The sequence below is a fragment of the Corvus hawaiiensis genome, chromosome Z, assembly GCF_020740725.1.
Source record: "Corvus hawaiiensis isolate bCorHaw1 chromosome Z, bCorHaw1.pri.cur, whole genome shotgun sequence".
NCBI classification, from domain to species: domain Eukaryota; kingdom Metazoa; phylum Chordata; class Aves; order Passeriformes; family Corvidae; genus Corvus; species Corvus hawaiiensis.
The window spans coordinates 69814188-69826693 of NC_063255.1; the positions used below are offsets into that span (position 1 = coordinate 69814188).

Here is a 12506-nt window from a genome sequence, read left to right on the forward strand (position 1 = left end):
TGCAGGCCATTAATCCCTTGGGGAAAGCACCATCCATCCATGGCACAGCACTTCAGCTTTGATGACAATGCTGACAAAATTGCTGCCCCTTCCTGCTGCTGCTGCTGCTGCTGCTGCTGCTGCTGACCCCAAATCACAAGAAATGTGCCAAATCTGCCAACAACAGGCAGAGATGGCGAGAACAAAACAGCTGGTCTGCTGAAAAGGAGGCAAAAAGAATGTATTCTAACCTCCCCTTTTTATCCTTTCCCCAGCCAACACAGAGACATGTCCTTTCCCTCTGGCACCGATGCTGGCCCAGGCACGGCATGCCCGCCGCTGCTCCCAGAGCCCTCGCCAGGGGCTTCCCGTGCCGTGCCGTGTTGGTCCGTGCCGTGCCCGGGCAGCGCCCCGGGAGCCGCCCCGCCCGCGCTGTGCCCGCAGCCCCGGCTTTGTGCCGCTCGTTCCCGCGCGGGGCCGAGCGCAGCGCCCCCCTCAGGCCGCGCGCCGCCGCTGCAGCTGCGGCCGTTGCGCTGCGGCCGTTGCGGCGCCAGTGGGCGACAGGCGCGATGGCCGAGCTGCCGCTGCCCGCCGGGCTCGACGCCCGCACCTTCCCCGCCAAGCTGTGGCGCCTGGCGAACAGCCCCCGCGTCCGCTCCGTGCGCTGGGACACCCAGGGCCGGGGGCTGCTCATCGACCGCGCCCTCTTTGAGCAGGAGCTGCTCAGCCCGCCCGGCGTCCAGGGGCCGGCCCCGCGCACCTTCAGAGCCACGCAGTTCCGCAGCATCGTGCGGCAGCTGAACCGCTACGGCTTCTACAAGGGGCGGGGCCGGGCTGGCGCGGCTGTGCCGGGCGATGCCGGGGCCATCGTCCACTATGGGAACCCCTGGTTTCGCCGCGACCGCCCCCACCTCCTGCTGCGAGAATCAGGCGCCGGAGCACGGCCAGCAAGCACCGCCTGGCGCCCGGGCCGGAGCGGCGCAGGCGCTCGCCCTGCGGCTCCCAGCAGCGCCCCCGGCAGCGGCCGCGGCCGGCGGGGCCGGAGGGGCGCGGGCGGTTCCAGGCGCTGCCTCGGGAGCGGCCGCCGCTGCCGGCGGGGCGGCCGCCCAGCGGCTTCTTGCCCCTGCACAGGGAGCGGACGCTGCCGGACGGGCGGGAGCTGCGCAGCCGGCGGCCCAGCCGCTTCCAGCAGCCCCCCAGAGAGCGGCCGCTCCTGGCCCGGCGCCCGCCCTGTGGCTTCCACCTCCTCCACAGGGACCGGCCGCAGCCGGCCCGGCGGGACGGGCCCAGCCGCTTCCAGGAGCTGTACGGGGAGCGGCCGCTGCCTGCCGAGCGGGAGGTGCCCAGGATCCCGCCCTGCGAGCTCCTCGGGCTCTGCGGGGAGCCGCTGCTGCCGGTCAGGCGGGAGGGCCTGAGCCGCCTCCAGAAGCTGTACGGGCTGCAGCCGCCGCCGGCCGGGCTGCCGCCCTGGGCTTTCCAGCAGCCCCACATGGAGCGGCCGCCTCCGGCCGGGCGGGAGCTGCTCAGGATCCCGCCGGGCAGCTTCGAGCAGCTCCAAACGGAGCAGCAGTCCCCAGCCTGCAAGCCGTCAGGTAGGAAAAGTGTTCCAAAAGGTCGTGAAAAGTGACCGTTTGAAGTATTTCCTCACAACGCTCTGTCATTCCCAGACAGAAATTGTCAAACCTGCTAGGAAGGGGGACCTGGAAAGCCGGAAGAATCTCTGTCTGGTTTTCCTGTGTGCTTCCTGTGATGTTTGCTGCAAGGCAGCAATCGAGCTCTGTGTCCCAAAGCCACATTCTGGAGCCTGACCAATGTGTTTGGATTCGTGCAGCCACACCGGACAGTTCAGCCTCCAGTGCTCCACCTGGCAGTGCTGCTTGTGCAGCATCGACGACCTCCAGCAAGACACGGAATGCACCTGGGCAAGAGGAATTGCCTTCAGCGGATCTGGGCCTTCAGGTCGAGGCAATGATTCGGGAGATGAGGAGATCCGTGGCTGAAAGGTCTCCCTTTGCTCAGGTAACCCCACTGGATGGGAATGAAGGGGCTGGGCTGAGAGCTTTTGAACATTGCTGCAAAGGCTTCTTTAGTTGATTTCATGATTATTTAGTGATTGAATTCTTGTTGGTCAAGCAAGATTTCTAAAAGAAGAGGGATGACAAAGTCTCCCCCCTTAGTGAGGATGAGAGGTGTGATCCTGTGGTGGCCAGGTTTGGGTGCTCCTTTTGCTGGGAAGAATCCCTGGTGCAGGGGCATTTGTGGTGATGCTCTGTAGGTTCTAAGAGGCTTTGTTTGGTGGGACAGAAGAGAAGAGTGTGGGGAGAATTGCCACTGAAGGCAAAGTGTCCCCTGCAGGGAGGGGCATGCGAGAGGTGCCTCTGTTAGAGCGGCAGACGTGGGCTCTGCCTGTTTTGGGTGGGAAGGCCGAGGCAAAGCAAGGGCTGGGCTGCAGCTGCTGCTGCTGCTGCTGTGTGAGCCGTGCCGAGCGTGCAGGCGCTGCCAGAGCCGTGCTTGGGGATGGGCTGGAGCTGCAGCTTTCTGCTCCTTCTGTTTGACAGATGCAGTCTTGGGATTAGGAATCCCATTTCTCTTAACTCTTGCCTCTTCCCAGACTTGCCTGGAGTGTCTGTGTTGGCACAGGCCTTTTTGCAGGCTGTTCTACATGTTGGCCAGAGAATGTCTCTCTTTCTATTCGTGTGCAGCCCCACTGCCTGCAGTACATTTATGGTTGAGGAAGGGCAGACTCAAGGTGGGGAGTGGGGCTTTTTGGATTTACCAATATGTTATTCCCAAGTGTGATGTCTTCTGTAAACCCCCACACAGCAGTTTTTAAAGGCATTTTATTCCCTAATAAAAGGAAATATTGCAAGCTCTGGACCATCTTTAGAATCTTTAGGATTCTGATGGACAGGCTGTTGCAGAGGAGATGAATATTCTGGAAGTGGTCATAGTGAGAATATCTTTCTGTCTAAAGGTAACTTGCAGGTGCTTAATCTTGGGCATTTCCTTCCTCAGTGGAATTAGGAAACACAACTTGGTTGTCTGGCTTTTCATGTCTTTTGGGTTGGTTTTTTTGGTACCCTCCAGATTTACAGACTTTTGGCACTGGAAAATTTGATGCTGGAAATACCCTAGGTCCATAAACGTTTGCCCGGATCATCCATACGGGGCAGCAGCAGAGGGCTCCAAAAAGCACCGCCTTGTGGTTGATGGTCTGAGCGGCTGGGTGGGGGGTGGTGAGAGTGCCAGGCAGAAATGTGTGCTTTGCATGCAGGTTTGCAGCACCCAGCCCTGGGCAGTGCTGGCAGCGAGCTCTGCCCCTGTTTGATGGCCGTGTTGGGAAGCAGGAGGGCCCCAGGCTTTCTGCTGGCTGATTTCTTACAGCTGGTGGGAGAAGCCAGGCTCAGAGTGTGAGGGCACGTCCCCTCCCTTGGTGTCTCCTGGTTTTCCGAGTTCACCGTTTGCCTCCAAGGTCATTTTGTAAGAGCTTCAGTTGCACCTTGGTCACACGAATCCTGAGTTTCAAACGATTGTCACGTGAATGGTTTGGGCAGCGTTCCCCTCCTGTTGGGAGTGGAGAAGAAGATTTGTTGTATCCCTGATGTGATTCCAAGAAAATAGTGAGTGATCTTTGGGTTTCTTTCTTTCTGGTTTTCTTTCAAGGGGAATGCTAATGTTGCTGCCGAGTCTTCAGGAGGGGAGGCTGGGAACAGGGCTGCAGCAGAGGGAGCTTCGCCTGGCACCGAGAGCTGCAGGAACAGTTCCCCAGAGCCCGAGGAGCCTGGTAAGGAGAGAGCCCACACTGGTTTAGAGAGCTCTGAGGCGGCTGCTCTGAGCCTGCCTCTGGCAGGAAGGGAGATGAGAAGAGTTGAGTTCTTGTCTGCAGGGCTGGTGCTTCCTGGCGCCTTTAGGTCAAATCCTGCCCTGGCACAGCCTCCCCGAGCCCTGCCCTCCACGCTTCTCCAGGGGCGCTGACACCGAGTGCTGTGCTGTGGCCAGAGAGCCGTGAATAAACCCAACCTGTGGGAGCTGTGTCACCAACCTGGCTGTCCCAATTTTGTGAAGTCCTTGGATGAATTTGCTGCAGGGTGGAGGCCGGGCCGAAGGACTCTTGAAGGAACAGAGGAAATAAAAGGGCAAAACATCAGGCTAAAAGTCCAAACGTTTGGTCTCAAATCACTGACTGAAGGTAGTACCAGTCTGCTGGTATCTGTCCTGAGACACAAGAAAAACAAGGAGCTGAACATCAGAGGCCAACCCATTGAAAAATCACAAATCCAGTCACAAAAGGAAAAGCCTGAATGAGCCCAGATCAGCAGGACCTAAGAGGACAGAGGGAGCACTTTGGATCCATTCCTTAGCCAAGCTGGTGCAGCCTGCAGGCCTCGTGGGGAGCTCTTTCCCTCCCAGCTCTTTCTGCCAGAGCTGATGGTCGAGTTGGAGCCGCTGTTGCTCACTGCAGAGGGCAGTTTGTAGGTCCCAGGTAATGGTTCACAGCTCACAGCACCCTTCAGCTTCAGCCATTCCAGTGAGGACTGAGGTGTCTCTGTCAGCACAGAGAAAGAGCAAGGCTGGGCTTCTGTGTGGGAGCTGGGCCTGTCTGTGCTTCAGGCTCTCGTGGGTGCCATTTGCACTGGGGGTGCTGAGACTCTCTTGGGACACTTCAAACCTTTGGAGGTTTTGAAAAGTTGAAAGGATCCCTGTTCTTTAAAGAGCAACCTTCAAATTCCCAAGTGAATTCCCAAGTGATGGCCCTTTCAGGCCATCTTTTACAGTCCCTGATAGAAGGACAATTGCTGCCCAAGGGAAATGCGCATGAGGGCCGGTATTGACTCAGTGTTGCCTTTGCTTCCCAGATTCCATCTGATCGACCTCTCCAAGAGGGCTGTCCTGCATGGGAGGAAGAGACAGAGGGAGAGCCTGTGATCATTAGGCGGGTGCAATCCCTCTGTCTCTAGTTGCATTTATAGAGGTGTAGTTATATTCATAGATTTATGTAGTTGAATTTAAATGTCTAGATAGTTGTAGTTACAGATCTGAGTAGTTAAATATATATTTGTAGTTGTAGATGTATAAAGTTATTTTTTATATATGTAGTTGCATTTAAAGATGTGAAGTTACATTTATATATGTATATAGTTATAAATGGGCATAGTTATATTTATATAGCTATAGGTATATGGAGCTTTAGATAGATTGATAGATATTTGAATAAATACAGGCTGCTTTTTAAGCTCTTTCTCTACTCTGCTTCGTCTCTCACCTCTTGCTTTTGCCTCTGTGCCCCCTCTGTCCCCTCTTCCTGTGCTGGCTCCGAGCTGGCGGCCGGGCCGGGCGGAGCAGCAGCTGCAGCCCCGGTGTCCCTGGAGCGGTGGGAGCTGCCGGTGGCCGCAGGCACTGTGCCCTGAGGAGCTGCTGGAGGACGGTGAGCCAGAGGGGGCTGGGGAGAGGTGACACTGAAGGTGACACTGATGTTGAGGTGCTGGTGGGGCTGAGGGGATGGTGGGGGAGCAGAGGGGGATGGTGGGGGAGCAGAGGGGAATGGTGGGGATTGAAGGGACTGGGAGAGCTGAAGGGAATGGTGGAGCAGAGAGGTGTGGAGGAGCTGCTGGGTGGGGATGGTGGGGACTGAGGGGACAGGGAAGTGTCCCCACAGGCTAAGGGGGGTGTTAGGACTGAGGGAACTGGGAGGACTGAGCAGGGTGGCAGGAACCAAGGGCTCTAGAGGGAGCTGAGGGGAACAGTAGGGCTGAGGGAACTGGGAAAATTGGGGAATGAATGGTGGGACTGAGGGGTAGAAGTTCCGCAAGGGAAGTGGCACAGGCTGAGGGGGGTGGCAGGTCTAAGGGGACTCGATGGGTCTGAAGGGAGTGAGGGGGGCGTGAGAAAAATTTGAGGAACTGGCAGGACTGGGGGTTTGCTGAGGGGATGGAGGGGGCCAGCAGGGAGCACAGTGGCGTCCGGGCCTGCGGCTCTGCCAGCCCTTGGAACCAATTCCAGAGCCTCCGCTTTTGCCCCAGCTGCCCTGAGGTCCTTGAGAAGAGCCGGAGAGTGACGGGAGCCAGCAGGGAGAAGCTGAAGGCCGCCAGCAAGAGCAGCGAACGGGGACCTGCTGCTGCTGCCGCCCGAGACCCTGGGTGAGGCCCCAGGGCCGCTGAGGCAGGGTGGGCGTGAGGCTGGCGTGGGCTTTGGCCGCGGGCACTGGCCGGCTGGGCAGGAGCGGGCCCTGCCCGTGCTGGGGCCGCTCAGTGCGGCTGCCCCGGGCGGCACAGGGGCTGTCCTTGGGCAAGGCAGCTGTGCCGGCAGGGCCTGGGAGCGGTGCCGGCTGTGCCGCGCTGCCGGGGGCTGCGGGACGGTCCTGCCGGGGCTGCGCTCGCCCCAGCCTGGCCCGCTGGGCCTGCTTTTTCTTTCTAAGCCTCCTGGGGAGGCTCTGAGATTTCCTCTTCCCTGATGGAAGTGCAGGTGCCGCCAAGGGAAACGTCCCGATCCTGACTCAGTGTTCCCTTTGCTTGCCAGGTGTCCCATCTGCTGTCCCTGTCCAGGAGAGCTGCTCTGCGCGGGAGGAAGCGACAGAGGGAGAGGCTTTGAAGATGGGGCGGCTGGAATCCCTCTGCTTATAGTTCTGCTTATAGATGAATGGACTTGCATGTAGAGCGTGATAATATTATTGATATTTACGTATGTGCTATTTGCATAGGTATATTTCTATGTGTATGTTGTTACATGAATGGATGTAGTTTCTATATATGAATGTGTAGATATATACATACATGTTTCTCGTTACATGTATGTGTATATATGTATCTAAGTATATATGTATGTTGTCATATCTCTGTCCAGTTCTATTTCCTGTTTATACAGTTATCTAGGTATCTATTTCTAGTGATGTTGTTGTAGGTATTTGGCTCTTTAAATAGGTGCATTGGTATTTGTATCGGTATATATGTCTGGTTTTCTATTTTTATATGCATATTGATCTATTTCTGTAATTATATTTACACGTGTTGGGATGTTTAGCTGTATATTTGTATAGATGCAGTTGTTTTATCTATCTATTTATGTATGTATTGTAGGTAATATGAGTATTTATATTTATATATTATATAAATATATATAAATATATGTAAATATATATATAATATATACTAATATATAAATATATACAAATATATTTGTATCTGTGTGTTGTGGTGGTTATATATGTATTTGTTTCTGTTTAAATATAGATGGAGTTGTATAGATGTGTAATTCTATTTATTCAGTTCTTGCTATAGGGCTATTTAGAGAGAGATGTTGATATTTTTGTGTTTCTATATGGGCTGTACAGTTACAGTAACATGGAATAAATTAAGTTGTTAAACTTCAGTTGATCTTTGTGTATAGTGAGTTGTTGTAGAGGTTGGCAATAAATTAATTTTTGTTCCTGGAAGTTGATGTTTGTATATTTTTACGTAGCATTGTTGTAATAATCAAATAAATGACAGTTTTGTATCTTAACTGAGATCTGTACAGTTATCTATTGTCAGCGCGGGTGTAGCAATTTGTAATAAATTACATTTTTCAACTGAAATTGATTCTCGTGTGTTTGTAGATCAGCGGTGTGGCTGCAGCAACCGGCAATAAATGACATTTGTCAGCTGAGATGAGTGTTCTGTGATTTGTGCTCTCCAAAGGAAGGAGCAGATGTAAATGGGATGATGCTGGAGGATTTTGGCCATGAAAATCCCCAGCCGTGCCCAGCAGATCCCCCCAGCTGCAGCCAGGCTGGGCAAGGGAACGGCACATTTGGGATGGCAGCAGAGCCACACGTTGGCTACAGGCTCGCTGCAGAGGCCTGCTGAGAAAACGGGACTCCCCTGAGCGTAGAACTGCAGCCAGGAGCCACCCGGGGAGGAGAAATCCACCCCCGTCCCACGGGGAGCTCTTTAGGGAGCGCTCCCAGTGCCCCTCTGAAGCTCATCCTGGAGAGCAGCAGCAACCAGGGATCCCGAGCCAGCTGCGCTGCCTTTGGCAGCACTTTGGCAAAGGGTCTGGAGCAAGGGCGAGGGAACAGTGACTGTAACTGCTGCAGGGCAGGGATGAGGGAAGGGCCATTGACCCAAGTGCTGACATGCTCCAAAATCCAGAAGGATGCAGGAGAACTGGGAAGCAACAAGTTCTCACAAGTGCTGAAGTGATGGAAGCCCTTTGAGTGAAGTTCCCTGAAGGAACTCGCAGGGGACTTGCTGCTGGGATCAGCAGTACCAGGAGACAGCAGGATCTGCTCATTTGGCTGGATCTGTTTCCAGGACACAGGCTGTGATCGCCCTGCTCACACAAACCCTGTGCCCATGGAGCCTGCAGGGTAACAGCAATGCCGTTCCAAAGAGAGGCTTTGCAGCTGAAGTCACTGCCCTCGTGTTTAGGGAATGAATGACTCCCGTGCCAAAGCACTGGCAGGTCACCAGGGCTCCGTGAGGCAGAGCCTTTAGAGGGAAAGAGAGATGAGGCACTCACATGCCTGAAACTTCTTCAGCTCTCTTATTTTGTGGAATGAGAAATAAGAAAGCTGAGGAGAGGAAAACGCAGTCCCCTCAGAAAACATTGGGACAAACAAGTCTTGTGGGAAAAGAAAAGTAGGTAAGAACTTGGCCTTGTTTTCATGGGCTGTCTCTTCTGCAGAGGAGACAATGGGATGTACAGCTAGCAGGAACAGGAGGCATTGCAGGGAACTGTGCACGTGCTCAACAACTCAACCCTACTGGTGCACTTTGATGCCCAAAAACTAGGCCAGAAAACAGTACCCCATAGTATAAGGCCTACAGAGCAGGTATTTGTTTATTCAACGGCGGGAGTGAGGGGGATAACTCCACCACAAACTCACTCGTCCTCACTAGTTGACACAGCAGTAGCTTTTATACTTTTTTCCTTAATGTGCACATTCTACTTTCCTATCCTTCACATTGCAACACATTTTCTAATCACATGGTTATGCAAGCCCTTGCAGCACATGCGTGGTTTCTGCATGAGGTGGTCATCAGCCTCCTGGTGGTCGTTTCTGATGAAGGCTCATAAGTCTTCCTCGGGCTTGAACTTCTCACCCCTGTTCCCTGTGCATGCTCTCTAAGATTGGCTGCTCAAATAGGCGGTGGTTAGCTTTTGCAGTTAGCCTGTTCTGCTAAATGTGCTGATTTCTACAAGTGCTTCATGCACATACCCTGTTACAGACTAACTACTTCTTTCTGCATAGCTACAGCTTTTTGCAGAGCTCAAACAGTATCTTGTTGCCTTGGCATCAACTTTGTAAGGACACAAGCAGCAGCTGGATCTATATATCCACACATTAATCAAGTACTATTAGCAATAGGATCTACGTATCCGCTCCTTGGGGAAACAGGTATTTCCCTTTGGCATTTAGAATCCGGACAAGGCCGCACCTGGGCCTGTCTGGGGGTGTAGGATCCAAGACAACTCCTTTGCTTCCTCCTTGAGCCCTGGCTGGGCTTGGGGAGAAAACCAAGAGGAGAATGAAATCAGGTGTCCCTGCTCTAGAAGTTCTGTCAGATGCTCCTGCAGCACTGTCCAAGCCGGGCTACTCTCACAGCGCCCTCGGAAGCCTCGTGGCCGGCAAAGGTGGAGGCACCGCAGGATGTGCCCGTTGCCGGCCGTGGCTCTGCAGGGCTTTGCTGGGACAGCTTCCCCCAGCCGATGTGTGGATCTGGATGAAGGGGAAAGGATTAGGGTATCTGGAGATGTATCTCTCTTAATCACTAGAGGCAACCTTTTGTAGTAATGATTAGGTCTAGTGCTTAACTTATCCTTTTGGGATCATTTTTTGGCAGTGCTGCATTACAGTAAATTGCACTATTCCATGCTGGGGTCCGTGCTGGCAGCGGGGCCGGGCCGAGCAGCGCTTTCAGCCCCAGGTCCCGGCTGGCCGCAGCTGACGGGAGCGGCGGGAACCGCCGGTGGCACCGGGCACCGTCCCCCTCAGGGGCCGCGGGGCTCAAGGCACCGGGGAGCCGCTGGAGGGCCGGGAAGGCGGAGGGCACCGGGGCTGCCGCAGGGACAGCGCCGCCCAAGGCCCCGCGCTGCTGAGCTGCTGCTGGTGCCTACGGCACTGAGAGGACGGTGAGGCGGTGGGGGCTGAGGGGAAGCAGCGGAGCTCTGCGGGAGCTGAGGGCGATGGTGGGGGCTGAGAGGACAGGGAAAAGGCACGGGCTGAGAGGGCCGGCGGGGCTCAGGGCACCCCGGACACTGAGGGCGATGGCAGCACTGGGGGGCCGATGGGCTTGGAGGGTCTGAAGGGACTGGGGGGCTGCGGGTGTGCTGAGGCTGTGGCGGGGCTGAGGGCACGCTGCAAGTGACTCAGCATTCCCTTTGCTTCCCACATCTGCGTCTGCTCTGCGTTTCCAGAAGGGCCGCTCTGCGCAGGACCGAGCGACCGAGGGGGAGCGGGGGGAAATGGGCCGGCCGCGTTCCCTCTCTATCTTGTGCCACCCATCCGTGTACCCAGTTACCTTTGTGCCTGTACATAGTTATGTTTCTGTATGTCTCGAGGTCTGTTTCTGTACGTGCAGAGCTCGATAGCTACACGGTCCTGTTTCTTGAGTTACAGTTGTGTGGAAGTTTAGATGGGGACACTGGTGTTTGGATAGTTATGTAAAAGTACACTCTGTGTAGAGTTATTTTTATACAGGTATCAATATATTTATATACCATAGATTGTTATATTTATACATGTATAAAGTCCAGTGTACACACGTGTAGTATTGTACAGTTTAGTTTCTGCTCTGAGGACATTGAGATCATTTGGCTCTTTATATATATACATACATATACATATATATCTATAAATATAGAGGCACTACTTTGTAACCTGTAACATACTTGATTGTAGGAACTGAAATGGACATTTGTATCTTTATCTGTAGTCAGCAGAGTTGTACCATTCTGCAGCCAGCTTTTAACTGAAATTGGTCATTCTATATAAGCAGTGCAGTCATAGCAATCTGTAATAAATTTCCCTTTTAAACTGACATTGGCTTTGGGGCCCTTCTCATTTCCAGGATTAGTGACCGCACTGACGTTTGTCCCTATTTCTTCACTGATCCTTACGCTTTGGCGAGTCTGTGACAGGCTGTGGCACCCAATTCCTCACAGGTCTGTCGATCTGTGGGTAATAGAACCTGTCTCGTCTATGAAACGTTCATCTGAGGTTATTTATCTGTGAGTTGTGCTCCATCTCTAGAACCCCTTTTCAGAGACTGAAAGAGTTCATGCCTCAAACATTGAGACAAAAGAGTTTTGCCCACTACAACAAGAACTGTATAAAGAAGCTACAACCAAAGAAGCCTCCCTGAAGGTACCTGACTGGGACTTTGGACTGTAAGTTAAACCACTAAGATTAGATAAAGAGAAAACCCATTCTTTAATTATCTCAGGCCTAGGAAAAAAAAAAAAAACAAGGCTGAAGGAGAAGAATGCATCCACAAGAGAGCCAAAAGCAGCAGAGTGTCACAGTTGAGACGGATGTGACACTCACGATTCAATCACACCAACTCCGTTCAGAAGGCAAACAGCATCTTTAATTCTACAAAGCCTCTTTTATACAGTTTCTTGGCACTCGTGCTGTGTCCCCATTGGCTTCTATGTTAACACCCTACAAAACTGCCCATGGCAGGGCAGGAGAGGTTTCCAGCCATGCACACACCAGCCTGGGAATGACCTCTGCCCTTCATGCCGAGCCTGGGCAGGGAGTGGATGTGGGTATTTCCACGTCCTACATCCCCCAGGCACTCTTTGGTCCCCAGAAGGGAGGGGTGAAAGCCTCTGCTTGGGGCACGTCAGAGGGAACCAGGGCTTGGGCAGCAACTCTGTCCTACCCCCACCATGGGGCTTCGTCCTGCCCCTGTGTCCTTCCCGCAGCACCGGGCAGGTGCACGTCTGCCCTCGGGCTGGGGAGCAGCAGGGCCTGTGCTCGCCTCTTTTTGAGGCTTCCAGGTGCTGAAGGAGCTGTGGGTGGGCACCCCACAGGGGTAAGCTGGGGAGGGCTTCAGGAGCAGCCGGACAGGGGAACACAGCTCGCCAGCTGGGGAGAGCTGCCCCTGCAGCTGTGGGCAGCTCTCAGGCAGAGCTGCCTGACAAGAGAGGAGAGGCAGCTTGGGGGTCACCCAGCTCTCTCCCTCTTCACAGGACCAAGGGAGCCCGAGTGACCTGTGTCCCATCCATGAAAGCCCTGGAGAAGGAGTTGAGCCGGGCTGTGCAGTGAGTGTCTCCCTGCTCTGGGCTCGGTGCCTGAGCACCGCTCCCCCAGCCGAGCTGCAGAGACATCACCGCTCACCTCCTTCCACTTCTCTCTTGCCCCGAGGAGGACACTGAGTGCCAGGAGGGTGGAGAGGCTGACTGAGGACCTGGCAAATGTGAGAATGGCTGCCTTTCACCCACGTCTGGCTGCGCTGCCGTGCCAGGCATGTGTGGCTAGGAGGGAGGAATTGTCTGCGGTGCTACTCAGCACGCAGAGGCACTGGGGAGCCACTGGCGACACT

General features: G+C 54.3%; 1 protein-coding gene across 1 annotated transcript; it reads left to right on the forward strand.

Moving 5' to 3' along the window:
- Positions 1 to 308: 308 nt before the first annotated feature.
- On the forward strand, positions 309 to 7549 carry LOC125320284 (serine/arginine repetitive matrix protein 1-like). Its single transcript, XM_048292418.1, has 7 exons — positions 309 to 868; positions 910 to 1571; positions 1811 to 1998; positions 3643 to 3763; positions 4836 to 5404; positions 6000 to 6116; positions 6496 to 7549. The coding sequence occupies exons 1-5, from the start codon at positions 309 to 311 to the stop codon at positions 4844 to 4846; spliced, it is 1542 nt and encodes a 513-aa protein (XP_048148375.1). The 3' UTR covers positions 4847 to 5404; positions 6000 to 6116; positions 6496 to 7549.
- The last annotated feature ends 4957 nt before the right edge of the window (positions 7550 to 12506 follow it).